At 50.7% G+C, this 27,242-nt stretch overlaps 6 protein-coding genes across 9 annotated transcripts in view; 4 read left to right on the forward strand and 2 right to left on the reverse strand.

Annotated features, from left to right (window-relative positions):
- Window positions 1-4,020, forward strand: part of Ip259 (NSA2 ribosome biogenesis factor-like IP259) — a 21,904-nt gene extending 17,884 nt beyond the window's left edge. Inside the window, exon 3 of the mRNA XM_026815211.1 lies at window positions 4,004-4,020. The gene's annotated coding sequence lies outside the window, so the exon portion shown is untranslated. The remainder of the gene's footprint in view (window positions 1-4,003) is intronic.
- On the forward strand, window positions 444-2,590 carry ND-39 (NADH:ubiquinone oxidoreductase subunit 39). Its single transcript, XM_018027937.2, has 8 exons — window positions 444-497; window positions 591-672; window positions 905-1,128; window positions 1,204-1,497; window positions 1,593-1,762; window positions 1,845-1,973; window positions 2,040-2,229; window positions 2,330-2,590. The coding sequence occupies exons 1-8, from the start codon at window positions 459-461 to the stop codon at window positions 2,504-2,506; spliced, it is 1,305 nt and encodes a 434-aa protein (XP_017883426.2). The 5' UTR covers window positions 444-458; the 3' UTR covers window positions 2,507-2,590.
- Window positions 2,643-5,686, reverse strand: LOC108626953 (leucine-rich repeat-containing protein 15). The gene is made up of 3 exons (XM_018027939.2): window positions 5,509-5,686; window positions 5,257-5,379; window positions 2,643-5,191 (listed from the first exon to the last, which is right to left on the reverse strand). Exons 1-3 carry the CDS (start codon window positions 5,524-5,526, stop codon window positions 4,121-4,123), a joined length of 1,212 nt encoding a protein of 403 aa, XP_017883428.1. The 5' UTR covers window positions 5,527-5,686; the 3' UTR covers window positions 2,643-4,120.
- LOC113464597 (uncharacterized) lies at window positions 2,810-16,129 on the forward strand. Its single transcript, XM_026815185.1, has 4 exons — window positions 2,810-3,057; window positions 6,425-6,533; window positions 7,135-7,288; window positions 15,966-16,129. The coding sequence occupies exons 1-4, from the start codon at window positions 2,993-2,995 to the stop codon at window positions 16,127-16,129; spliced, it is 492 nt and encodes a 163-aa protein (XP_026670986.1). The 5' UTR covers window positions 2,810-2,992.
- On the reverse strand, window positions 7,909-16,357 carry LOC113464598 (protein tramtrack, beta isoform). Of its 3 annotated transcripts, XM_026815205.1 has the most exons (4): window positions 16,269-16,357; window positions 15,705-16,150; window positions 9,511-10,559; window positions 7,909-9,423 (listed from the first exon to the last, which is right to left on the reverse strand). In XM_026815205.1, exons 3-4 carry the CDS (start codon window positions 10,538-10,540, stop codon window positions 8,831-8,833), a joined length of 1,623 nt encoding a protein of 540 aa, XP_026671006.1. In that variant the 5' UTR covers window positions 10,541-10,559; window positions 15,705-16,150; window positions 16,269-16,357; the 3' UTR covers window positions 7,909-8,830. The 3 variants fall into 3 exon arrangements, with proteins under 3 accessions (XP_026671006.1, XP_026671007.1, XP_026671005.1); XM_026815206.1 differs by lacking the exons at window positions 15,705-16,150; window positions 16,269-16,357 and adding an exon at window positions 12,797-13,429; XM_026815204.1 differs by lacking the exons at window positions 15,705-16,150; window positions 16,269-16,357 and adding an exon at window positions 11,136-12,603.
- Window positions 16,358-16,874: 517 nt separating this feature from the next.
- Window positions 16,875-19,891, forward strand: ric8a (ric8 guanine nucleotide exchange factor A). Of its 2 annotated transcripts, XM_026815208.1 has the most exons (9): window positions 16,875-17,307; window positions 17,395-17,534; window positions 17,998-18,110; window positions 18,185-18,638; window positions 18,705-18,951; window positions 19,037-19,181; window positions 19,253-19,400; window positions 19,484-19,603; window positions 19,670-19,891. In XM_026815208.1, the coding sequence occupies exons 1-9, from the start codon at window positions 17,230-17,232 to the stop codon at window positions 19,812-19,814; spliced, it is 1,590 nt and encodes a 529-aa protein (XP_026671009.1). In that variant the 5' UTR covers window positions 16,875-17,229; the 3' UTR covers window positions 19,815-19,891. The 2 variants fall into 2 exon arrangements, with proteins under 2 accessions (XP_026671009.1, XP_026671010.1); XM_026815209.1 differs by lacking the exon at window positions 17,395-17,534.
- The last annotated feature ends 7,351 nt before the right edge of the window (window positions 19,892-27,242 follow it).

A 27,242-nucleotide genomic window follows, 5' to 3' on the forward strand; every position in this document is an offset into this window, starting at 1 on the left:
CCCGAACGGATGGACGTGGGGGGGGGGGCGTTAGGGTGCTTTTCTTATAGAGAACGATCTGATCTACAAGAAAGGTCCTATGCAATTTTCTCGTATCTCCAAGGGTTTAGAAGTTATTGAGGAAAAACTAAATTTCTTGTCAAAGGCGAAAGTGCTTGGCTCAAATATTGCTGCACCAGAGAGAAAAACTGGTTCGCAGCCGTGAACGCTGGATGGCGCCACGATGAAGTCTAAATTCATCGGAGCCAAGCACTTCGCTGCCATGAACGCTAGATGGCGCGACGAGCGCCAATCCAATACAAAGTCCAATTTGAAACAAAATTTTTCTTCAAAATCATACTTTGTATCAGGAGAATATGATAGCATTAGAGGTAGCACTAACTCCTGTTGATGACATCACGATTCCAAGAATTTATTAAATTTCTATTCTATCTTATTTCTACTTATACTAAGTGAAGATGACATGGAGAAGGGATTGGACGCGGATAGAGTTAAAGGTAAGTAACGAGACGTTTCAATTTCATTTAAACTAACTCTTTATTAATCAAACTTGTTTTTACTATAATTATTATTATATATCAAACTATTGGACGGAACGAAATCAAATGAGACGGACGATAAACATGGCGGCTGTCACCAGTGCTTGGTTCTCAAGGATCGTTCGAACTGGCAGTAAGTCGATGGCCTTTCTTCGTTCGTCGCTAATTGCTCGCGAATAAAGTCTGTACGACGATAACGCAGCAGTCACGTAGAGGTTAAAACGCGATGATTCCAAGTCGTAACGCGATTGGGGGGTGATTGCCGATCGTTAATTAACCTATGCGCTCATCCGACGATTCCGCGTAATTATGTAACGTTAATAGGGTATAATTTGTAATCCGGTGTCGATTGCGATTCTACGCAGAGCTGCAGAATGCTTGTCCCATCCATGCCTGTTACGCGATTCACGCGGTACAGGGTCGCGATTACTCGTCGCAACCGAGAGTCATCAAGAATCCGACGACGGCCAGCCTGAAGAGAGGCACCGGCGGTCGCAGCTCGTTCAACGGGATCGTTTGCACGGTGTTTGGATGCAGCGGATTCATCGGCGGTAACCTGTCCATTCGGCTAGGAAGGATCGGCAGCCAAGCAAGTATTTGATACGATACGATGCGAAACGGGCCCTCGTCGCGTCGAACGGTGATGTAAAACTTTTCCGTACAGCTGATTCTCCCGTACCGATGCGACCCTTATCATATAAAGGAATTAAAAGTAGGCGGCGATCTGGGCCAAGTTCTGTATCATCCGTTTCATCTGAAAGACGAGGAGTCGATAATCAGATGCATGAAGTACTCGAACGTCGTCGTCAATTGTATCGGTACGAAAAACGAAACGTCGAACTTTACCTTCAAACAGGTGCACGTCGACGGGGCCAGAAGGCTGGCCAGGCTCGCGAAAGAATGCAACGTGGAACGTTTTATACAGGTATCTTGTTTGAACGTGTCCAAGGACCCTGAGGTAAGTCGATTTATGAGCGAGCCAGAAACATGACCCGAAGGTATGGGAGACGTTTTGATTCTGATCCGGGGACGCGATCGTCTCCCGGTTTCCAGCCGATAATGTTGAAGGAGGGCTCGAAAATGCTGAAGACCAAGTGGGAAGGAGAGCAAGCTGTGAGGGAAGAGTTTCCCGAGGCGACCATCGTCCGACCGTCGGTGGTGTACGGACATCAAGACAGATTTATAGCGCACTATATGAACGACAAACGGTTGATCTACACCAAGTACGTAACGTCGGCGTGAAAACGTGGACCGTTGAAGTGTCGCGCGATAACTATACCGTCGGCCTATCCGTTCCGTTTCCAGCAAGATTCCATTGTGGGACGCTGGAGAGAAGACCGAGAAACAACCGGTACTTATCCACGACGTGATCTCGGGCATCGTGTCGATCATACGAAATCCGGATACAGCCGGGAAAACTTATCAGTTCGTCGGGTACGTCGTTGGTCCTCCGCACGCTCGAAGCTCTCGTTGTCTCACCCTTCTCTTCTCTCGTTGCAGCCCGAAGAGATACACGTTGAACCACATCGTTACGTCATTCTACGATCTAGCGATGAAACATTACGGTGAACGGAGGGTGAAGGTCATAAACATGAAATATCATCCGTACGCTTGGTTGAAGACCAGTGTCTGGGAATACATTTATACGGTACATCCGAAGGCGGATCTGTTGTGGGAAGTGCTAGAATTCGTAAGTGCGCTCCGACGATTTCCGCGATTCATCGCAAACTTGATGCGCTCGTACTCGCTCGTGTCCGGCGAATTAATCGGTTCAATTTTTTCGTGTGCAGCACCACACCAGCGACAAGATAGACCCCACGTTGCCGACTCTGGAAGATTTGGGCATCACGCCGACCACTCTCGAGTCGCAGATAGAATGGCAGATCAAACCGTACGAACACTGTCGGGCCGACATAGCGGAATTGGAAAGGATAACGATGCCTAAAGTCCAGTCCGTTCCGAAATGATCGCTACCGTTGCGATTAGAGTTCGCGTAAGGAAAGAATGTTGAACGATTCAGCTTTAAATAAACTAATTAGTAGACGTATGTATATACGTTATGTCATCTCCTTAGTCGCATGAGACGGTCGCCAAGGGTCGATAATCGTTTGTTTGCCATTTATTGGACGATAGATCGATTCTAACTACAATAAAGGGTTACAGCGTTTGAGTTACGTTAGGATATTTACCTTCCGCGGTAGACGGATGTTGGTAAAAAATATAAGCTAGTTTGGTCCTCGGTTACTATATGCTGACCGAAGGCCACGCAGACTTTACAAACGACGAGAGGGTACGTTCCACTCGCTCGCTCGCTCGTTCGCTCACTCTCTCTCTCTCTCTCTCTCTCTCTCTCTCCTCCTCCCTTCATAGGTAGTTTTAGTAAAAGCAAGATTCTTAGCCTCGATAGTTGAGACCCCCTCCGTTGGCTTGAGAAAAGAACGGGACGTTCGAGAATGGACCCCTGTGATCGTCGAAGCCGAACGAGAACGAGCCTTCGCCCAAATAAATACATACTTAGGTAAGTGAGTACCCTGCTTGTTGGTGCTTTCGACGCCGACACACACCGTGTATATTGCGTATCGACTCGATAGGTTCACGCGACCGATCTGCGCGAGCTGTACGCCGGTCGTAGCGAATCTACGCGGAACCTACGCGGTCGGAGATCTAAAGGGTCGGGTCGGTGTTACGATCGGCTCGCTCGAGCGCGTTTGGCCAGACAACGATGACGGCAGGCATGTCGTCGAAACGGAAGGATTTCGGGAGGAACAGCAATCTCCCCCGAGATACTCGGTACTATTGTATTTCCTAAGACGAAGCGCGGGATCGACCCGTATTATGTATATTCGTTTGCTGGGAATCGCGCGCCGACTTTGCTCTTACGCCTTACACAGTACATCTATCTACGCGCGTAAGTCGAACTTACGGATATGCTTATTTCCTACGTACTTTCATTGTCGTCGATAAAAATGACTCGTGTGCACGTCTGCTCGTTGATCCTTTGTTTCGCGCGCGACGTCGCTCACGCACACGCGTCGCAGGGCCACGACGGGACCGGTGTTGCTGCTGTCTGTCGAGCGGAGAACGCGCGAGAAGCGCGCAACGAGGCAAAGGACGTCAAAGGCGACGTACGGGATACATCGAAAAGGGATGCGGTTTCGTTGGCTCGATACAGGAATCGGTTGAAGCTCGTAAATCGATCGTTGAAAATTGTGCGAGTCGAGAAAAGAGACACGATGAACGCGAGAGAAGAAAACGAGCCGCGTACTATACGTATGTGTACTCGAGCACGCGACAAAATTCGGGTCGGAGAGAAGCGTCGTCGAGTACGAGAAGCGGTTCGCTCGAACAGATTCGCCGGAAGCGGTGCGACGAGTAGGGTGCTTCTCGGCCGACCCTCGTGCGCGATTGCTACGTTCGCCGTTAACGTTATTTGCGTCAGACGTTCTCTCAACCCCGCCCCCCCCCACACACACACACACATACACGCACACGCACACGGCCGAGACGAAAGTGGAGCGGGAAAATTGAAGAGGGAGCAGACAGGTGTGGGGGAAGGCGAGGGTAAGGGAAGAGAACGGGATTCACTGAAAGAGATTGGCGGTGGTCGAGAAGAGGAGAAAGATGAAAAGCGTGGTGGGCAGGGTGAAAACGCCGACGACGCCGGAGCCGAGGTTGTCCTGTACCACGTTGTCGTGGCACCTGGCGACCAGGTCGAAGTCGACCAAGTTCATCGGCTTGTTGTTGTACTCGATGGGCGAGATACAATAATTCCTGGTCTGAAACTCGACGACGGAACCGTTGACCAGGTCGCTCTCGAGCACGGTGTGGGCCTGGCAGTCGCAGGGGAAATGGTTGTCGACGGCGCTGATCGAGCTCACTTCCAGGCTTATGTCCCTCGGATGACGCGGCGCCTCCAACACGTGATTACCGTGAAATCTGAGCATCTCCACGTAGTTCTCGTAGCGCAACGAGAACTTCTCGATCAGGTCGATCTTGTTGTTGAGCACGTTCAAACGGTCGACGCGCGTCAGCCCGGTGAACGCGTCCTTCTCGATGACGCCCAGGTCGCTCTCCTGAATGTTCAACGAGTGAACGTGAGAGAGGCCGCGGAACGTGTAAGATTGTAGGGAGGACAGGTCCATGTAGGTGAGTTTCAGGAGGCCGACGTACTGGAGACCGTCGAACGCGTCCGGCTCGACGATCCTGATCCCCGACGGGAATATCAGCCGCACGACGTTCGTGAGACCGCGGAACGCGTGGCCATGGATCCTCAGCAACGGGTTGTTGGTCAACAGGATCACGCGGACGTTCGACGTGCCGGTAAACGAGGATTCTTCGATGTACCTTATCTTGTTGTTAGCCAGCAGCAGCATGGAGACGTTCTGGAGAGCGGCGAACGAGAACTTCTCGATGCACGGTAGCGGCGTGTGTTGGATCGAGAGCTCGCGCAATTTGCCGAGGCCACGGAACGCGAACGGTCGTATGCTCGAGATGTTGTTACCATCCATGGTCAACTTGCGCAGGACCCGGAGACCGGCGAACGCGTCCCCCTTTATCACCGGGAAATTGTTCTTGGTCAGCGACAGCTCCTCCACCGTCGGCGGAAGATACTGGCTGGGAACGTCCTTCAAACCACCTTTGTTGCAGAGAACCTGCGAAACCCGAGTTCATTTCCAGCGTACTCTACTCTCATTTAGCGCGCGCGCTACCGATTTACCTGCTTCGGGGAGAGGCAGATGCATTCCGCGGGACAGTTCCAGCTTCTCGCGGTGGTAGTTTCCTGCTCCGAGGTGAGCCCCGGACTCAGTGTCGCTGTCCACAGCAGGTAATAGACGCAGATCTACGGGAAGAGAACAGGAAAGGACAGTGACGACCACGACGACGACAACGACGACGACGACCACGACGACGACGGAGACGACCAAGACCGTAACAAGGTACGACTCGCGTGAGAGCGAACGATCTGTACCTGCGCTCTGCAATACATCAATCGCAGAGTTTTTAGGGCGCATGCCTCAGCATCCAGGGAAACGTAGCTGCCGACGACGTCCCGACGTGTGCGTCGTCCGCGAAAGGGCCAAAATCGTTGCAGGTGACGGTCGCTGGATGGCTGATATTGGCGGAACGTCGATTCGCCAGCCGTTGGTTTCTCGCGAACCTGGTCTCACGAAACACAGCGACGACGACGACGACGCCTGGTACCCCGTGCGTGCCCTCCCGGGTCCGAACCGGACGACGAGGCGAACGATCGAACGAGTACGACGAAACGGGCCGGAGCACGAGAAATTTCGCTCTCCGCGGTCGGTGGCCGCGTTCACCGGCTGGGCTCGAGGCTTTATTTCTCCTTGGCCACCCTCTATCACCTACCCCCCTCCCCCCGGCGAGCGATCTGCGCAAGACCATAATTATTCTCTCCGTGCGCGTACTCTGGAACGAGACGACACGCTCATTAGAGGGATACAGAAGGATAGAACCGATACCTATGCGTGTGCAGCTGTTCGCAGCAGACGCTGGGTAGCGGCAGTAACCCTGAGAAACGCCGAATCGAGAGCGTATCGCCCGATGTATCGCTCGATAGCGACTGCTTTCCCAAGCGATACCAACAGATACCCTTCGTTCCCGGGGTCCCCGTTTCCACCCTTTCGCGAATCGCACGTTTCCGCGTTCGCACTTATTCTTCTTCTCTTCACCCCTCTGCCCCCGGTCTCTCGCCCCCTTTCCGTCTGGTCTCTGTTCACCCGGATCGGTTCGCGACGATCGCAGCGAGTCGCGGGCGACTCGATCGAACTGGAAACGGCGGCGCCGTCAGCCGGCACGATGCAACTGCTGCTACGCGCGACGTACGACGAGTTTACCGAAAATTTATCTTTCCTGTTCGTTCGCAGAGTCGTACAGCCAAGAGAGAAGCTCGAGATCGAACAACCGCGGCAGGACACGGGGAGAGGAGGGGGACTTTCGGACAGATCGACGAGACCGTTTCTCAGATCAATATATGTATGTGTATTTCGTAACAAACTTGTACAAGTCTAATAACGTCCGTTCTCCACGCGGTGTTAGGGGGAAACAGACCCTTAACGCGAATCACGCTGGGAACTTATATAACTATAATCGAAAGTGCGATCTCACTTGTGCACGTAGCTGTGCAACGTACGTACAATCGGGCGCGCGTGTACGCGTGCGTGCGTGCATTTATTCGTGTATATAATTAACGTAGAAAAAAAGGTCAGTCTTAAAACGTAATACGAGGCAACGGTTGCCTTCGTCGTCCATCGAAACCTGTTCGTTCCCCTGTTCCGCGAGGCGTTAAAAAATTCGCGTCGCATCGCGACGACAGTGTCGCGCGTCGTATAGAGAGATCGAACGTTACAAACAAATTGATTTCTGAACGCGGATTCTCATCATCGCGAATATTTCGACGTGTCTTCGATCACCTCCTATACCTTTAAATTACGACTTACGCGAGACTCACACGCACACGCACACGCACACGCACACATTCTCTGCTCTGCTCCGAATTTTCCTGAGTCTCTCGTACATGGCTATCGGTGGTATTATCGGTCGGTTCGCGTATATAAATACAATTGTTTCGGTACAGGTACAGCAGCGGTGCGGGTTCGCAATGAAAAGGAGAGCGCTCGCCGGGAACAACGGGCCGCGGAAACGGACAAAATTGACGAGGATCGTTTCCATTACGAACCCGATTCGATTCTATCACTTATGGAAAACTAGGACTCTACGCGTCTATGGAGGTAATACAGTTTTGAGGCAGCTTTGGTTTGTACTCGTCTATAAATATTCCTGCCGTCCCTGCCGTCACGGAGGCACGATAAAAGTAATGAACAGTCTTCGTGGTAAATAGTCGCGGTATTCCCCGTTTGTACTATCGATCTGAGAATCATGGGCGTACGAGATCGTACGCGAGATCCATCGCGTACGGTTAAAAAACAACTCCCTTCGACTGACGCCGAAGGGTCCCCGTGTGTACGTGTCACCTAAAAGGTTACCTGAGATCCGTGGTAAAATCTAACGCGAATCGAACGTGTCGACGCCGGAGACTGCAGCTACGCGAACAACGGCGGTCTCGGCACTGTCCTCGACGCGTTCGAAAGAAAGAACTCGGTCGAGTTCTCCTCCACAACTATACATATATGTATGTGTGTGTGTGTATATATATGTATATATATATATATATACCCGTTAGTTAAAATTTAAATCTGTCTCATATAATATAATATACTTTGTATAACTCGTGTACGCGCCTGTGTGTGTATATATATATATATTCGGTATATGTTTATAATCGAGCTTTCGACGCAACGACTTCGGCTCTCTAAGTATCAGTCTTAAAGTTAATGATCGAACGTCGCGACGTTCGTTGTACAATGAGGTATATCGTTTTCTATTGTTCGTTATTATGCGCCAATAGTTTGAGCAATATTGCAGCTGTATCCCAGGACCATTCGTCGACGACGATAATGTAAACTCTTAGAATTAGTAACGAATGAACAGCGATCGAGCGTACGATCCCGAGCATTGTTTCCATCTCCGTTTCTCTCCTTCCCCTGGACAGGGGTACAGACGTACGCGTGATCGGCGTTCTTTCGATAGCATTTAATGCTACAGATATAGGAATATTCTTCTCTTAAAAAAGGAAAACAAAATGATGAACATATGATAAAATTTCTCTCTCCGTCCGTTCCCTTTCGCGCGACGCGTTCCTACGATCCCCCGGTACTAATAATAATCATCTATAAAATCTATAAAAATCGATCGTGATCGTGGAACGATGCCGTCGCGTAAATTGCAAAGCCAGAGCCGGAAGCGAGAGGATCGAATCGCAACGATCGCGATTATTTAAAGAGAACGCGCACGGTTCACTGGTTTCAAAAGTGTTTAAAGCTTAACGCGGTCCGAGATTCGAGCCGAGCGTCGATCGGACGCGAGAAACAACGAGAGTAACGGACACGCGTAATGAATAATTATATCGATTATAGAGCGGAACGATCGCGATACTTTTCCCCCGGCCGAGTATGTCCGCGATAATAATTACGTTTTAACAACGTATTCGAGAAGGCACTTGGAGCTCTCGACCGTCGTCGCCGTCGCGTCAGGCTTTCGACAACTTTGAAACGCGAACGATCGATTACACTCATCATCAGTCTCATGATTCCGCAACGTGCGTCTATCAGTCTTATACTCAAAGGATAATTGGAGAAAAGTGGGATTCGGTCGAGCCCCGTATATGTTCCGCTCGGGGACAGACCCAGTCTCGGTTCGTTTAAATTTAACGATTATTTGCGATTGCAATTGTCGGTGTCGTCTTCCTCTTGGTTGGCCGGGAACGCCGGCGGTACTATCACGCGGATGTCGGTCTTCCGACCCACGGAGAGATCCTCCACTTGATCCTCCTCGTTGCTCTGTTGTTTCGCGGAATGCATCACAGGGCTGGCTACGCGGGAACGATCAAGTGATTCTCGATCCACGGAACCGGACTTGTAAACCAGCGGATCGAGCACGGAGCCGCCCTCGACTACGCTGCCCGCGTCGGTCTCGGTCTCCGACGTGGCGCCGCCGCCGCCACCGCCGCCGCCGCCGCCACCGCCACCACCGCTGGTTCCGTAAATGCTGCCGTTCGAGCCACCGATACCGTAGGGGAAACACGCGCCGCTACCGTTCGAGCCGCGCTTGAACGGCCGCGACGTCGGGATCCCCAGCTTCTTCACCTTATCGTAGAGAGTTCGAGAGGGTACCCCGTACTTACGCGACGCCTGAAGGGCGCTCATTCCCAACCGCACGGCCTCGATCGCAGACATGATGTCGTCCCGGGTGTACTGCTTGTATCGTTTCCACTCCGGCTTCTGGGCCGACGCGTAGTTCACGTTGCCTGTGTCGGGAGAACACACGAGAAACAGATTACTCCGCCACCGTTCTCGCGCCGTCGCCGTAGCGATTCGAGCCTCGTCGTTCTTACCCTGCTTGACGTCCGAAGGATAGGACCGAGGCGACGTCGACTGTTTCTCGTCCTCGTCGACGATGGTCAGGTCGGTGTACGGGCTGTGAGCGTGTTCCCCCTGCGCCAGATCCGTGCTGCCGCGTCTGTCGTCCGCGTTCGACGAACCGTTGCTGTTGCATCGAAAGTGACTCTCGTGACTGTCCGGGTGAGGCAAGAGCGGGATACCTTGCGAGCTGTCCGCGTGGCCGTGCCCGTGCCCGTGACTCTGGCCCTGACCCAGGACCGTCCTGAGGATCGGCGTGTCCCTGTGGCCGAACGGCACGTTCGACGACTTTTTGCGTTTGAACGGGGAAGTGTCGAAGCCGTTGTCGCTGCCCGCGTACGATTGCCCGGAGGACATGCAGGCGTGCTGCTGGTGGGTCGGCGTCGGACGATGATGACTGGAGCTGGACGCGTGAGACATGGGCATCTCCGAGAGCGGCCACATCGGCAACGGCATACGGCTGCTGGCTCGCTCGCACTGCACCGGCGACGACCTCCTGTACAGGACGTTGTACGTGTTGGTGGAATGAGGGGGAGATGCGTGTCCGCTGCTGTGTACCGCAGCGCTGCTCGACGTGCTGGTGGTTATAGCCGGAGGAGGTGACACGGAAGTCTCGACTTCCTCCCGGCGACCTTGAGAACCGTTCTCCTCGACGAGTCCTTTCACCTTCAGCACCTCAGCGATCTTCAACAGTCCGGCCAGCTGTTCTTGGGCGACGTTCACCTCGCCCCGATACATGTAGTCCAGGATGGCCTTGATCTCGGAGTATTTCACGTCCTTCAGCACGACGATCGGATGCTTGCACGGTAGATCGATGAAAAGGGTCTGGAAATAGGAGGAGCAAGCGGCCAGGACCATCTTATGGCATTTCACGGAGGCCCCTCCGTCCACTGCCAGCGTGACGTCGGTGAACGCCTCGTTCCGCAGTAGCTCGTCGAACACCGTCAGCAGGTTCGATCGATGATTGTTCCAGCGCAGGCAGTACTGTTGCGACGTGCTCGCCATTTCGATCGGTCCACGAGATCTAGAAGAAATCGGTCACTCAACAACTGGGACACGTGAACCGAACGGGGAGACCCGCCCGAGCGCGTTTACGCATTTCAACGATTTCGTCGCCCAGCGAGAACGGAATGTTGCCCTCTGACCGTCACGCGTGCGCTACGTACACACGTAAACGTAGATAGCGATCCGCGCGGCACGGCGTGAGTCACGCTCGGGCTCCTCCGGCGATTCGTTAGAAACGCGATCGACGATCACCCTCGCGGCTCGATTAGAACTTGGACGATTCTGCCGCGGCCGACAGTCTCTCCTTTACACGATCGCGCAAACGCGATCGTCGCCGAGGGACGAGACTCGCCAAGTTTGAAAATCTACGACCGCTGATCAGAGTCGTTACTCACTTTTGAGATCGTCTCGAGGCATTCGCTCGAGTCCCTGTCGTTTCGTACACGGGACGCGACATTTCTGCGATACGGGACGGACAGGGGTGAGGAAACATTGAAACGCGGTTTTAAAAATCAGCAACGACTCTGAATACCGGCCCGTGTCCCGGACCGTAACAAGGTACCGAGCGATCTGGGTATAGCTGGAGAAGACTTACTGGCAAACCGTACGGGATCCCTTCTGCCCCGAGAAACGCTGACGCCCAGCTGTTTAAATGGCCGCCGAGGAGACGGCGACGCACGATCGGTTCGTCGAGGCGTGCACTCGTATCCGTCCGTGTTCGATTCTCTCGCGAGGGCAGGAACAGGAAGAAGAAGTACGCGTGGAAAAAGAAGAAGAGGAGCTGGAGGAGGAGGAGGAGGAGGAGGAGAAAAAAAGGAAAAGCGTTTGCCGCGAGAACGCGCTACCCCTCAATGAACGCGCATGATGCGCGGGGGCGCGTGCGTACGCGAAACCGCCGAGAACGAGGTCGATCCTTTTCGCATCCTTGCACGATCTTCACAGAGTCTGTTTCACCATTCCTCCGCGACCGAACCCTGCCGCGCGTACTGCGCGATTCGTCGTTGACCCGTGTCCCTCGTAGTCGTCGTCGCCGCTCTCTCGGTTCTTCTACTCCATCGGACGTTCCCTTCCGGTTCGGTCGGCGACGATTTCACGTCGATCACGGGCGATCGACCAAGGGTGGAAAAAGAGAGAGAGAGAGAGAGAGAGAGAGAGAGAGAGAAAAAAAAAGAACAGGCGAACGACGGCGAACGCGCGACGCTAACACGAGTGCACACCCGCGACGCAACAGCGACAACGATTTCGAACCAACAGTCGGCGAACGCCGAACGGGAAACCCTCTCCTACGGCCTACTCGGCGACCACTGACGCGACTTGCCGCCCCGTGTGCGTGTCGAAGATGCGATAGGCAAGGCCCCAGACGGCGGCCTGGTCACGGTCATGGCTCTCCTCACTCGTGTAGGGAATAGGACAGGGAATACGGGAAACGGGGAACAGGGGTGGCAACGATGCGCGCGTCCGTGTGTCGTTTCATCGTTCTCGTGTGAGTGCGGCCAGTGGCGTAACCGGTGGCGGTGTTCACGCGACGTTCGGCGCCAAATCCACTTTTAAACTGGATGCGAAACACGACGCGCTCGCGCGCCAGACGAACGCGTCGGCGACGATCGAACGGCTCGTTCGTTCGTCGCTTTCGACGGAAAAAGGGAGCACTTGCGTAAAAAAAGGTAAAAAAAAGGTAAAAAGTAGGTAACGGCGAGGTTACGCCACTGAACGGCACGCACAACGAGACCCGCGCAGAGGCATCCTCGACCCTGGTCGCACGATCGGCCAATCGCGCTGCGTCTAGGCCAATATCCTGCGGTCTCCGGGAAATGCCGAGACGCGTATATACGCACGATGCACTCATGCACGCGTGCACGTTTGCACACGCCGGCATGTGTGTGCGCGCTGAACGCGACGTGGTGTGGGTGCGTACCCACGTCCTTCGCCCGCGTATCGGTCCTCGACTCGCTCGTATAGTCGTCGCGTTTTAGATCTCCCTTTCCTCGCGACTCTCCGACGAGCTTGCTTCTTTCCCGCATTCCCTTCGTTCGAATCCCCGACGCAAACTCTCCCCCGCCTCCTCTCTCATCGAGGGTCTGTCGCTTCTTCTTTTACGCGTTCGTCCCACGGACGATACAAAGAATCGTATCGTGGAACGAATCGACCAAGAGGAAACCACGTTTCGTAGCCGGGACGACGGGAAGGTCGACGATGAACGCCGCTATATTCGTACGCTGCTGTTGAAAAATCGTAAACGATACGAGTGCAACGAACCTGCCTGACCGCGTGTTCCTCGCGTGTTCGTTCTCGAAAATTGCCACCACGCCCTGGCGTCCACCGATCGCGCCTGCGTCAGAGGTCGTCGAAAATTTTTCCCATGCTCTCAGGTGCTTCGCCGGGCTTCGTCAGGGTGTACCCGCGTACCCCGCGATCCCCGCGTCCACGCGCGAATCGACCGACGACTCACTCGTATCGTATGCATACCAGTTTCCCTCCGTTTAAAAATTCCTCGTAAAAACTACGTTCTTGAACGAGCTGCAAAGTCCAAACGCGGACAGACGATGGAAAGTTCGGCGATCCGCCTCGCCCTTGTCCATGGTTCACGTATTACGCGTGCATCGAATCAATGGGACTCGCAAAGGGGCAAAATCGTGGCTGGGAGACCAGGCGAAAGACGCGCTGCTGCTCGGCTCGTCGTCTCGCGTAGTTCGTACGGGCGAAAGTGTAGAAAGGAACGATCAAAGCGTGGGTGGCGATAAAAGAAACTCGTTTTGCCACGTTCGAGATCCGAAACGCGGAGGCGACCGAAGAGACGGAGAGCTTCTTTCGTCTCTGCTGACTCTACTTTTAACGAAGCCAGACTTTCAGGCTCTGGTTCCAGATTTAGCGGCCGTGTCCGCCTTGCCGTTGCGTCTCGTTTCCACGGGAACCGATCTACGTCGACGAAAACCGCGGAACGAACAATTTCCCCCTGAGCCGTCGCGAACGCTCGAGAGCGATGCGTTCAACAGGAGCTTCCAGATTCTCGAAAGATAGGAACGTTTATCGTTATCATTGTTACCGTGACGTTATTTATCATCGTCATCATTATTATTATTATTATTATTATTATTATTGTTATTATTATTGTTATTATTATTGTGTAGCGACGTCTGAACGGGCGACGTTGCACATTATCTATCGTGAGCAAAGCGACGATACGACCGTTCGCTTATCGCCCGTAGAGATAGCGCGGAAGTATTTCGGTTCCGTATTCTCGCGTATTTCGTTGGTTGGAAAAAGCGGTCGAGTCCCGAAAAAGATCGTGTAGAGAAAGATGGTGGCGGGCACACGAAGAGTAGTAGAACGTGTTGCGTCGAATGCGGTTCCCCGTTGCGAAGGAAACGACCGAACGTTGTTTATCCGCCATGCGCATCATCCCCCTTGCGTGGACGTGAAACACGAATAAAAAAACTATGCGCCCGTGTAGTTTTCTACGAGGAGGGGAGTTTCACATGGGCCCGTTTCTGAGCCCACTCCGAAAAGGTGGATGCACGCGGCTTTTCAGCGTCCCCCCCGACTCTCCGCGCTCTCCTCCGTCCTATCACTGACCCCGGAGGAACCTGTTTCTCCGATCCTACCTCGGCCGACTGCTTCTTTCGAGAATCGTTTCGAAACCTTTGCTCGGGGGTCGTACGAGCGGAAAAAACAGACGCGAATTCGCGTGATAAGCGACCAGGAAGTACGAAGAAGACGACCGAGCGAATGCGACGACGGTGAATCAGAGTGGCACGGCCACGGGACGCATTCGATGCGGAAAGTACGAGCAGAATGAATGATCGCGCGGTAAATAGAGGCGGGTGTAGGTAGGCTGAACGAGAACGAGAAAAACTCGGTTTCACGGAATAATTGCACTTGACGCTCGGAGGGATTCCCAACGGACCCCGTCGACGATGTTACGCGCTATTGTACGAGTAACAATGTATCGGCAGGTAGCAGCCGATCATCGATCGGGGGTCTCCCCGGTCAATGGCCTCTTTCTATTCACGGCATCGCACCGTACAAGAGGTGCCGATGCGGCGATCGAAATCGTCGCCGAATCTCTCTCCGTGCTCGTCTACGTATACGCGTCGTACGTGAACAAACTGTGTACGCGAATCACGAATCGATTCCTGAAAGGTTCGAGCGGCTGTTTCGTATCTCATCGAGATTCTGTTCCACGGATCGGTGGCCAACAAGCCAACCAACCTTCTCGGTGTTGCGATAAAACAGGAAGACTCGAGTGCACACGGATACGCAATACGCGTGCAGCTGTAGGTATGCCCACGGCACCCCCGCGCGCGGGGCCAAGGTTTATCTGTGGTAGACGAGTGTCAGTGGGTCGACACCCGCAAACCGGTCCTGATCACGTGGAATGTCGTGCGATGTTGCCACGTATATGTACGATTTCTCAAAAGTGCATCCCACCAGCCATCCGGTCCCTTCCAGCCCGTCGGCCCATCCGACCGAGGAGCGATTCGAGCCAGGGCCTGCTGCGTACACGCAAGCGACCACGCACGCACGCACGCACGCACGCACGTATAATCGCTCTCTCCGTTGCCCCTGCCATGCTCCCCTCTCGTCTCCACTCCTCTCCTCTGACCCTCTCGACTTTCGTACGATTTCGGGAAAACTGACTCCGCCGTGGTTGCGGGTTTCACGAACCAGCCGCCCGAACACACGTGATAGGTATTGGAAAGCCGAGCGTTCCAAGCGAACGATAAACGGCTGTTTCGTCGAGTGCTTCGACGTCTCTCCCGACACGATCCCTATTCACCCCCTCTTGATGTTTCGTTTCGCAACTGTACGCCTACGTTTCTCGATGTAACTACTATCTCTCTGAAATTTCGGATTCGTTCTACTACTCTCGCTTCGCAACCGTCGAACGACTCCAGCCGTGAGGCGAGTCGCGAAACACCGAAAGCGAAAGCTATTAGGTATAAGCAAGGAGGGACACCGAGCATAAGTACACGTTTCGTCGCCTAAACGCGTACGCATGTACGTTCATACGTAAGAACCATCGAATCGGCTGTGCGCTACGCGATCGTTGAGAAGGACGGGAATACGGCTTGGTCCGTTGGCGCGGTTTGGAAAGTGGCGCATAATTTATCTCGCATCTATGCGCGCGCGTTATTCCTATTCCCAATTCGTTGGACAACCCTACCGTTCAAGGTCGCCCTCTCTCCGTCCCTCTTTCCCTCTTCTCTCGTTCTCCCGCGCCCTTTTTTATGCCCGATCCAATGCCGCGTTATGGACGGAGTTTTTATAGCGAAGCGTCCTTGAATCCCGACAATGCGCCCGCGGTGTTTCCTGTGCGAGGCACCTGTCGTATCTGGCTGCCCTTTTCTTCGTCGAACCCGACGCGATCCGATACGATCGATGCTATTATTTCGTTCTCTTTTTTCCTTTCTTCGCGGCCCGTTAGCCTCGCGGAGGAAGCGCGGCGGGTCGCGAGCCGTGTCCAAAAATAGCCGGAACGCACTGCGAGACTTCGACCTCGTGTGCGCATATAAGTGGCAGGGTTTCGTCGTATTTTTCTGCCCTTCCGGGAGATTCACCGTGCGAAATTATCGAAAACGAAACCCGTAACGGGGGAACGATTCTTCGAAGCTGAAACAGACAGGGTGCATTCGCGAGATCCGTTTTTCCACTCAGACGATGTGCGAATAAAAGTTACGAGACTGTGTGAGTATACACAGAGACTCGTCTCGCGCCGACAATTACCTACATTTACCAATATGTGCCGACGTCTCTTTCGACGACGGTTCTTTGTTCCGCACCGACGGAAAAAAGTTCCTTGCCCTCAGCTGGTACTACTACCACCGAGTCTCAGAGGCCGTGACGTAATCTGCGTGCACGCGCGCATGGGCCGCAGATCGAGCCGGCAATTGGAAGCTGTGAAAGTCGTAAGGACGGAGAAATGGTCGTTGCTCATTTCGAACGACCGGAGAGGAGTCGTTGAACCAGATCCGCGGGCATCGACCGCGAACCGAGTCCAACGTGTCCGGCAGTCCGGTGAGTAGCAGAGGCCCTCCGCGAATAGAAACCTGTTTCCTCGGCGTCGACGATCGCGGATCGTCCACTTCCACCGTGCCTTTTCTTTGCCACGGCCGGCGATCCCGGCCTCCGGACACCCCTCGGGATTCGACTCTCGCCATCGTCTCGTATGTGTGTTACAGGGTCAATCCCGAACGGAACTTGGAGAGGAACGAACTGGCGAGTTCCGCGAGTACCTATCCAGCATCCTGAGTAAAATGTTCGATATGTCGCGTTCGTGGCTGCATTCCACGATCGTGCAGCAGAGACAGGTTTTGCATGCATGTCGACAATGTCGAGTACGGCATAACGGTCACTCACGCTATCGAAACTTCGTGTAAACCAGTGTAAACCAATATGGCTGACTACGGCTCAGCTGGGCTGAACGCGCGCGCCCTCCCAGAGACACGGCGAACGCGGAGAGTGCGCGGAAACCTTCCTACTCGTAACGTAACGGTTGATGCACGTTCTCGATTCGCATTGATTCACGGTTATGCGTTCGCGTCGGTTTACGCGAAGAACGTCACTGAACGCAACCAAACGCAACTGAACGTCACTGGAACGATACAAAACGTAGCGAAACGTCGCTGAGCATCGAATGGTTCGAAGGAAGCCCGAATCGTACGAACATCTGCGAGCGTATCGACGATAAAATGGACACGTTGGTAAGGAGGATAATTTCCGACTCGGATGAGCGATTCGCAAAGAATATCGCCACTTTCCAAGAAAGTGTAAGTGTCCCGATAAACTAGACGTTCGTAATTGAAAGTGTATGCGAGACTCAAGTCGTTCCTCTGTTGTTTTCGCACTGTTCCCAGTATGGTAGCAGAGTCGCTTTCCAAGAGTTGAACGACGATCGGTTACGCGAAAAGTTATGGGAGGCGTTGTTCCTTCGACTGTTGGACGATTCACGATCGTCCGATCGTTACGACTGCTTGTCCACTCTGAGAATACTTAGGTAATAAGTACGTGATACCGCTATTACCGTAGATACGCGTGGTATCTCGTGGCTCTATTAGTCGTTCTACTGCTACGCAATGTCCTTTCAATTTGAGAAATTTAGGAGCAACGAACGTGAGGCATTGTTGAAATTGTTTTTTCACCTCTATAGAAACTGGTAGCGATTACGGTCTCGTAAAAATGTTATACCTGGTTCCGTTGTGTCCCGATTTTGGCGTAACTCTAAAGACGCGTTCACGAAGGATCCGTTTTAGCGTGTCTCAAGCTCCACACAGATGTCCATACTATTCTTGTACTCTTACACAAGTTCCACCGTAATAGATAAACGCTACTTTTGACGCCGCTTCGCGTTATTGCTTTCGCCGTATCTGTTCACCTATAGACACCTATAGCTTTTCGCCGCGCCGCCGTCGCGCCGCATCGCCGTTGAATAATTTCATAGTTGTTCTCTGTTAACGTAGCAGAGACAAAACGAACTTGAACGAATTGATCACGGACGAGAGGATAGACGTTCTGTTAGATATCGCGGATCTGAAGGACGTGAACTCGAACGGACCAACTACCTGTACGAACGGTGAGCGATCCGTCGATGCTGTCACGACGCGGCGACGACAAATCGGCCCGATTATAATCATTCTCGTTTTGCAGTTACCGTCGAGGCTCTCAAATTGCTGTGCAATTTGATATATAACAGCACGCGGCTGCAGCGACTGTTGCCGAGGACGACGACCTGCCTGCGATGTCTGATCGAACGTATGAGAAAATACGATGACGACGACTCTGTTCCACTCGAGGTGATGCTGTTCGACACGAGAATCGTGTTCCTAATTACGGCTCTGAATGTTGCCACGAGACGGATAATTAGGACGGAGTTGAAAGGGGACGAGTGTTTGATAAAAATGCTGGGGAACGTGAGACAGCGAGCTGGATCGCGCGCCATCGACCACGACGGCTCGACGTTGGCCTGCGAAGTTTTAAAAGCGTTGTTCAATCTATACATAAATTTCGAAGAGACGGAGGAAGAAGAGAAGACCGAGGAGCTGGTCTCGATTTTGTATAAATTATTGTTGTCCAAGTGCAAGAATGAGGACGAGCTTCAGAGGTATCATCTCTTTTCGTTAGGAATGCGCGAGGCCGTTCGAATCAATCGTTCGATTTCTGCTTGCAGCAACATCGTAAATCTATTGACGGTGATACCACGCGATCGTTACTCGGCCATCGTTCCGCCCACGGATGAAGTACACGAGCGAGTGTTCGAAAAGCTGGACATGAGCGCGGTGGCGGTCCTGTTGAAGTTTCTCGACGAAAGACTGGATCGTAACGAAGATCTGATCGGAAATTTAAGTCCGATCGTCACTGCATTCGTGAAAATGGCCAGAGCGGAAAGGCCGATACGGAAGTACGCGAGGCTACGGGTAAGAGAGAATATGGGCGCGAGCTTCGAGCCCATCGTTCCAAGCGACGTTACGATAAAAGACGTTGCCTGTGTTACACGTTTAGATTTTACCTCCTCTCAGGGATGTGATGCACCGGCCGGAAGAAGGGACCACTCTCAGAGCGAAACTGTGTAAATTACTGACCTCTCCTGTGACCGAAGTGCGAGATCTCGTCGCGGAATTTCTGTTCATACTTTGCAAGGAGAACGGTAATTGATCGTCGCGCGTTTTATTCGCGAGTCGCCAGAATCATCGAAAGATTTTGTTACATACGTTCCAGTTTCTCGCATGGTCAAGTACACGGGATACGGGAACGCTGCCGGTATGTTCGCGAACAAAGGATTACTGGGGGCGAGCGGGAAGAAGCCGGTGTACTCCTCGGAGTCGGAGGACAGCGAGACCGAAGAGTATCTCAGGCACAGAGAGCAGTGAGTGCCGACGAGTCTTTTCCTCCCTCCCTGCCTCCCTCCCTCCTGTGTCACGATCGTAACGATGCTTGTTCGCGTTCGAGGATCAATCCCGTGACTGGTTGTTTCGAGTCCCCGAAACCTGATCCCTTGGAAGGAATGACGGAGGAACAGAAGGAATACGAAGCCTTGCAGCTCGTCGGCCTCGTCGATAAACTGACAAGGTCGGTACTCTCGCCTGTCCGCGCACCACGCGATCGTGTACCGAGTGAATATTTTTGTTACGACAGGGGAGGACTGGTGCAGCCGTGCAGAATAGGAAACGACGGGAAGCCGAAACCGATCGAACACGTCCTGGAGTTACGAGAGGAGTCACCGGAACAGCTACACGGTCGTCGTACCAGCGCCGATGATTCCGATTCCGATTCCGATTGAACGGCGAAGTCGACTCGGGTGGCGCTTCGGATACCAAAGAACGATTAACGAAATAAAGAAATGTAGACGACCGCGCTCGAGACCGACTCAATTCTTCGTACCTAGACACTCCGTCCTCCTACGCCCTCACGACGAACGAGATTCTTCGTTTCGTTAATAATTCGAGCACAGGCAGATCGTTGACAGGAAGCGGGTGAAACATCGTAGAGTCACTCGAACGTGGAGCGGTACAGAAAGACGGGCAGTATTGGTTTGCTTACTTTATTGAAAAAAGAACAAAGAACAACGTTACAAATTAAACAATTGGCAGGAAATAAAAAATATAACAGTTGTTTCCAAAATCACATGAAATATTTTAAACATCACTTACAATTTTGGTAAATTATGTTATGTGCTTTCGTGAGCATCACAATATGATTTATTATTGCATTTTGCAGCCTATACGCAGATACGAGAACGTACGCTTCCTACATGTTTCAAACAACTTTATTAGTCGAGTAACTCTCTTTTTTTTTCCATTTTATTATCCTTTTCGTTTCTCGCTTGGGAATTCGTTTCGCGCGGGTCGCTCCGCGACGCCGTACCGGCGGGGCCGATCACGTCTTTACCTTCAAAAAATAGCTTTTCTGACACGCGCGATCACGAAAACAAAAAAGAAACAGCATTATTGGCGCGTGGAAATAACGGAACGAACAGGAGCGTCGATCGCGATCGGCCGGACCGCGGTCGTTTTTTCTCCGTTCGTTTCAGCTGTCGCGTCGCGGATGTGAACGCCGGAAACGAGGACCCAAGCATCGCGCGCGATTTCTCGCAAAATTTTTATACATACACATACCTGTATACGCGCGCGCTTCTGCATATATGTATACGTCTATACATATACACGTACATGTAAGTAGCAAATGTTTTCGATACATCTTTAAATATATAATATTAATAGTACAGTATCGTAGATTAAAATATTTTATCCTTCGTTTCATATATATATATATATTTTTTTTTTTTCATTTTATTGTTGTTTGTAAAAGTGTATATAGATGTGTATACGTATAATACCATAAATTTGAATATTCCATATAAAAATGAAACTAAAAATTTAGTAGGTACCGACGTAGAGAAGAAAAAAAGGAGGAAAGGGAAGAGAAAAGTGTTAATAATAATATTAATATTAATAATAGTAATGAAGTAATAACGATAATGACGGTAGAGTAATAATAATGACAGCGTAATAATAATAATAATAATGAGGAGGAGGAGGAGGAAGAGGAGGAGGAGGAGGAGAAGAAGCGAAAGAAGTGACCTCGCGTACACGCGCACGCATACGTATACCGCACGGCATTCGCGCGTATATAATATATACGTATGCACGCGTTGTACGCGCGCGTTTATATGTACACCTACGTGACAGACTAGGTTCGTAATAAACTTTGGAGGAAACTCGGAGGCAGATGCAGGGGCAGGAGAAAGTCGTTGAAAAATCATAATTGATCGGAGTCGTTGCTCCTTCTCTCACAATTTTTCCCTTCCCGGAACCTAATTACGAGCTTAGGACCCGAATATACGATACGCGCGCAGATACGTTGCGTCGTATCGACGCGTTCAATAATTTAATCGAAAGGCTGAACGTGTATCGGGGGAACATTTGGAGAACCGACGATAGACCGATATCGTTGTTACACGGTCGAATACGAGGTCGTTGCGATTTCTTCCTCTCGTTTACACACGTGTGTACAACTGATCGCCGCGCTTACCATTCGACTTGCGCCCAATATATCCGACGATATCGTTATATCCGTTCGTTCCTCCTCCTCCTCCTCCTCCTCTGAGCGACCATGCTCCTTGGCATCCCATTAGTATATATAAAAAATATATTTGGAATACACGCTTTCTCCATATTGCATTTTTACCATTTCCATTCTCTCCGCAACTCTTTCTCTCTCTCTCTCGCGGTCTCTCCCCCCTCTCTCTCTCTCTCTCTCGTTTCTTGTACTATCCGTTTTTATACAGTTTGTAGTTTTGTATCGTTTGAACGACGACAACGATGACGACGACCGACGGCGACGTCGGAACGTCTTCTTCGTCCGTTTCGTAAGATCGACCCCCAGTTTTCGCGAACAATCTCACCCAATAAAAAATACCAATGGAGGTCTCGGAACATGGTTCACGCTCGACAATTTTCGTTCTCCTCGTTTTCTCTCGTCGCCCCCGGTCTCTCCTACTTGTATCGGTACGAGCCGAATGCGTTGTTCCGTCGTCTAATTAAACTTGGGTTAACGCGGAAGGTGCGCGCCGGTGACAAACCGTTCAGGCTCGGACCGTGGCTCGGCGTTCTTTTGTTCTCTGTTCCCATTTCCTTCGGCTCGCCGATCTCTACGTTAGACGCGTAGCTAACCGCGGCGATCGACAGTTTTATCACACCCTGGTCCCGCGACGCTTCGATTCCGCTTCGTCGAGGGAGCACGATTTTCACACGTCTCTCGCTCCGAGAGACGACGCGGTGGTTCGTCCCTTTGGTTCGCGGAGAGATGGCTCGTAGAGAAGCTCGTAAACGATTCGTTCCTAGCGAGAGCAAGGAAGACTACGCGATTCGAGGGTGAGACCCACCTTTCTCGAATCCCTTTTATGACTAGAATGATTCCGTAGATGCCATTCCCAGGTACACGAGACGCTCGGTGAACGAATTTCGGGACTGAGATTCGTGGGTGGTGCGCACTGAAATTTCAAGAGATCACACGCTCCCTATGCTCGAAACGGTACATCGTATCTATCGCTGTGTACCCGACACCTCTGCCTACGATCCTCGGCCCGAAAAATATAAATCTATGTGGACAAATGGACAGAAGAAAGGTGGCGGTGGCGGCGGCGGCGGCGGCGTTGAATCGCGAGAAATCAAGATGGAACTCATTCGATCGTGAGAGTCGAATACGAGACTGAGGAACGTACAGGAGGTCGAATCGTTCCAGGGATGATAAAAACTGGGAAGAGCGAAAAGGAACGAAATCGGAATTACCTTCGACGCCGATCGTCGACGATGAACCCCTGTCTACTTTCCCCACCGTCGCGTTTTGTAAAACGTTAAGCTCGTAAAAAGGATAAATAACGAACGCGCGCGATCAAGACATTGCACATCGAACGGGTTCTGGCCACCGATCGTTCTCGGACCGGTGAATACGAGAGGCGTCGAAGGTAAGACGAGAAAAGTCGAGAGGCCTTTCGGCCAAAAGGAACGCCGAGCCGGCTACTGATCGACCGTAGGAAATTTAAAGACTAAAGCCGAGCAAACCGCGGTTTTCGTTTCGGTGGAAGTACCAACGAGCATCATTCTCCGTCGGCGAACATTGGGGCAGGGTGGATGGCGGTTACCGATTGCTTCTCTGCTCCGAAGAGGAGGATCTACGGCTCCCGAGAATGAGAGAGAGAGAGAGAGAGAGAGAGAGAGAGGCAGAGGATTATCCGGTGAACCGAGCGAGCGGCCGTCGTCGCCGCTCCGTTGTACTCTTCTCTCGAGAGGAGATCGCAGGAAAGAACAAATACGAGAGAATTCTCGAGAGAGCGCGCGTCGACGCCGATGGAATGCACGGATTTCCTCGGTTCCGTTTACTCTCTACCCCTTTTACGCGTCGAACGCGTGCTCGTATTTGATATGTCAAAGGAAACGTCTCGGAAATTAAGAGGAAAAAAAAAGGAACGTGGAATCGTACGCGTAACGATATAATTGCGAGAGGAGACGGGCAGAGAAGAATTCGAGTAAATACGATGATGGTCGTTATTCGTTCTTTCTCAGTGGATCCGACACGCCGTCTCTCGTCTTCGTTTCCGCGTACCTACGTATATTGCTCGTTCGCTCGGTGCTCCCGTTCGTCGCGTCGATCTTTAAGTATACGATCGTTAAACGCCAAACGACTAACGCGAAATATAAATAAAGCTACGTCGGACGCTTATCGAGGAATGAAACCAAGTTTATATTCGCGATCGCCCGTATCGCTTCTTCCCACTTTCACTCGCTCTCACACATACCGATTTCTCTCTCTCTCTCTCTCTCTCTCTCTCTCTCTCTCTCTGCTTATCGCCTAACCATAGAATACGTACAGTTCAAACGTTTGTACTTTATAACTGACTAAGCAAGGTTTTTTTTTCATTACAATCATATATAATATTTCTTTCTCTCTTTCCTCATTTTTCGCTCTTATAATGTGTCTGTATATATATATGTGTGTGTATATAATTTCTTTTGTCCCTTTCTCTCTTCGCGCTTAACTCTATGACCGTTCGGATACCCCGTGTATTTTTCATTACTTATTACGCGTAAACGCGACCAACGAATCGTCGTTAAATAAATATTAACGAGGAATAAAACGTAAAAATGTTCGTAATGGTAATGATACGATCGATATATTAGCTGTAATGATAATAATTAATAATAATATGATCGCGATCGCGAACCGCATCTCCGGCTCTGTTCTTTAAATGTTGACGCGATCTCGTTCCTCGTCGCCGTCTTCTTGTCCATCCGTTCGTTTTGGCACTGAGCAATTCTCGATATACGCGTGTAAACGGACCGAAGAGAGTCCGCGGGAAGATCGAACGATGTTCGAGCGTTCTCGTTTCCTCTCTCGATCGGGGAAACCGGGACCGGTGAACGAGGACGAGGTAAAACTGAATCGTCGTCGAACGAAGGGTGGAACAAGGACAGCGAGGAGTCCTTAGGGATCGTTTGACGATCCACTCGGCGCTGCACGACGATTCGCGATCGCTATCATCTGCACTTCGGTCTACTTCAGTTTAGTTTAGTGTATTGTCTTGAGATCTACGCGTTGTCTTTTCCAACTTTTAAAAAGAAAAAAAAAATAATAATAGAAAAACAAAAAATGCAGAGCCTTACCGATAAAGTGTACACGTACACGTACGTATGTATATATTTATAACGTGGCCTTAAATTAGTCTACCTTTACCAAAGGAATCTATCGTTTAAAAAATGTTAATAATAGTCGTTAGCCGTCGTAAGAGTAACAGCGATACGGTATAATAATAATAATAATAATAATAATAATAATAATAATAATAATAATAATAATAATAATAATAGTAGTAGTAGTAGTAGTAGTAGTAGTAGTAGTAGTAAGAGTCGTTAAAAAACATAGCACGAATCGATTAACGTAAAATAAAATTGGAAACTCCGATGAAGGAATGGGCGGAGAGGGATCGACGCGGCGGCGGGCAGCGCGTTCACAGGCAGCGAGACGAACGACGTCGTCGTCGTGGTCGTCGTCGTCGTCGTCGTCGTCGTTCTTTCCATGCCTTTCGTAGCTTCGTTTGTGAGTATTTCGAGTAACATGCAAGTATACACGTATAAAAAAAAAAAGAAAGTGAAACGCGAACTCGAAGAGAAAAGCCTAACGATTCGAAAAGAATGAAGAAAAAAAGGGTGTGCCGCGGCACGATACGCGACCGTGATCCTATAAATTGCTAAAACGGAACGGAAAATAACGATGATCGAAAAAAAAAAAATTGGAAATGGAAAAAGAAAACAAAAATACAAAAGAATACGAATAAAAAAGAACGTCGGGCAATAAAGAAAAATCAGGAGGAAAAACGTTACGTAAGAGACGCTGTAAATGATACAAAAAATGGAAAGCCAGGGCCAGCGCGACGGTCCTGTTTCATAAATATAATAATAATAATAATAATAATAATAATAATAATAATAATAATAATAATAATAATAATAATAGTAATAATAGTAATAATAGTAATAATAATAACGAGGACTGCGGCGACGTCTCGACGACGACGACGACGACGATAATATAATATAATGTAATATAATATAATATACGATAATGTACGACAATATTATGATAAGAGTCGTATGAAGTTGATAATAAAACGCGCGCGTCCGAAGGGGAAAAATGGATTTGACTCGGTGTGTAAGCGCGTGTCCCTCGGACAAGAGGAGAACACGTGCTAATGCCGCGACGAAGACCTTACGAAATGAACAGATAAATACTTGAGAGAAACGAGCGAAGCGATGGAATAAAACACGTTGCTTCGAACATAACAAAAAAAGAATTAAGTAGGTAGATACTGTGGACAGGTAGGTAGGAGGGTGTACGTACGGATCAGGAGTGCGACCAACGACTCCGATCGTCTCGTTCGGCGAAACTAAAACACGTAAAACGTGGTTTCGCTGCTCCCTTCCCAGATATTTGTACAAATACGTTTCGAACAAGGAAAAGTGTATACGTTACGTACGTACGTAATTACGGTCTCCGTCTTCTCTCGTTTTATCTTTTTTTTTGTTTTAAAGTCGGACAAATTCGTATTCGATATACGACGTGTAAGCGGATCGACTGTTGGTCTTTCTCGGTGCGGCGGCGTTTTAACGCTGGGACTTTCAACAACCGTCGGTTTCGACTCGTCGTGAACGAAAAACGATTCACGCGACGTCACCGAACAGCCAGATCATTTTCTCTCTGTTTCATCTTTCCCTCGCCTGTTCGACTTTCCGTTTCCTTTTTTCGTTTTTCAAGATTCTAGGAAGACTATGATTAATCGTAGGCTACGATTCAGTTAACGTTTGCGTCTCTTTTCTTCGCTTTCAAATGGTATCGTTGACGCACGCGTGTCACGACGTGTATGCGTATATAATTTTACGCCCGTGCGAATGCCCTCGTTGCGATATTTGTAAAAAAAAAGGGGGAGAAAAAACACGCGAACGATGTCGTCTGAGTCCGATGCGACCCTCGAAAGCAGGAACATGTTTCGAATATATCTATTTCGCGCGCGACTCCCTTTGCTCCGTTTTCTTCGCGTCGGTTCGTTTTTCATTTTCGTTACAGTTTCCGCGACGAAACGCGTACGACTTTTCCGTTCTTCCGCTTCCTCGTTTCTCGTCAACGCGACGTTCGCGGATTTCGTACGCGGATTTCGTACGCGGGTTCAGCGGTGACGGGGAGGGGTCGGTCGTCGCCGGTCCGGACCCGAAAATCGTTCTCTTTGGCTCCTTCGCTACGGAGACGCTTTGCTCTTGTTACATGCGTACGTCTATGAAACGCTGGAACGACGCAAACGTCTTTGTAATTTTGTGACGCGCGTCATCGTCGTCGTCGTCGTGGTGGTCGTCGTCGTGGTCGTCGTCTCAGCGAACGAACGCGCAACGGCGATTAGAAAGACCGAAATCGTGACCGAGCGTCACTCTTTCTCTCTTAGGTGCCACCTAAAGAAGGCCTTGGAAACTATGTTTTTATATATATATATATATATTTTTTTTCCTTTTCTCCCACTCTTTTCCCGTCTGAATAGCGTTAAAAAGATTAGATCGGTTAAAACTATAATACGTAGAACATATTATCCGAACGATACGTTTACCTCGAACAGACTGACGGTATGTATGTATCAATTTATTTACGTCTGTGTGTATATATATAT

This window comes from Ceratina calcarata, unplaced genomic scaffold (genome assembly GCF_001652005.2).
Source record: "Ceratina calcarata isolate Rehan_Ccalc_2016 unplaced genomic scaffold, ASM165200v1 scaffold435.2, whole genome shotgun sequence".
In the NCBI taxonomy this organism is placed as follows: domain Eukaryota; kingdom Metazoa; phylum Arthropoda; class Insecta; order Hymenoptera; family Apidae; genus Ceratina; species Ceratina calcarata.

Coding starts and splice junctions, on each gene's coding strand:
- LOC113464597 (XM_026815185.1), top strand. CDS start 2,993: ATGGACCCCTGTGATCGTCGAAGCCGAACGAGAACGAGCCTTCGCCCA. Junction 3,058..6,424: donor CCAAATAAATACATACTTAG/GTAAGTGAGTAC, acceptor GTTCGTTCGCAG/AGTCGTACAGCCAAGAGAGA. Junction 6,534..7,134: donor CGTTTCTCAGATCAATATAT/GTATGTGTATTT, acceptor GTTTCGGTACAG/GTACAGCAGCGGTGCGGGTT.
- ND-39 (XM_018027937.2), top strand. CDS start 459: ATGACATGGAGAAGGGATTGGACGCGGATAGAGTTAAAG. Junction 1,129..1,203: donor TAGGAAGGATCGGCAGCCAA/GCAAGTATTTGA, acceptor TTTTCCGTACAG/CTGATTCTCCCGTACCGATG. Junction 1,498..1,592: donor ACGTGTCCAAGGACCCTGAG/GTAAGTCGATTT, acceptor CCCGGTTTCCAG/CCGATAATGTTGAAGGAGGG.
- LOC108626953 (XM_018027939.2), bottom strand. Junction 5,192..5,256: donor TCTGCCTCTCCCCGAAGCAG/GTAAATCGGTAG, acceptor CGGGTTTCGCAG/GTTCTCTGCAACAAAGGTGG.
- LOC113464598 (XM_026815205.1), bottom strand. CDS start 10,540: ATGGCGAGCACGTCGCAACAGTACTGCCTGCGCTGGAACAATCATCGA. Junction 9,424..9,510: donor TCCTTCGGACGTCAAGCAGG/GTAAGAACGACG, acceptor CTCCCGACACAG/GCAACGTGAACTACGCGTCG.
- ric8a (XM_026815208.1), top strand. CDS start 17,230: ATGGACACGTTGGTAAGGAGGATAATTTCCGACTCGGATGAGCGATTC. Junction 17,535..17,997: donor TCCACTCTGAGAATACTTAG/GTAATAAGTACG, acceptor CTGTTAACGTAG/CAGAGACAAAACGAACTTGA. Junction 19,401..19,483: donor TATCTCAGGCACAGAGAGCA/GTGAGTGCCGAC, acceptor TTCGCGTTCGAG/GATCAATCCCGTGACTGGTT.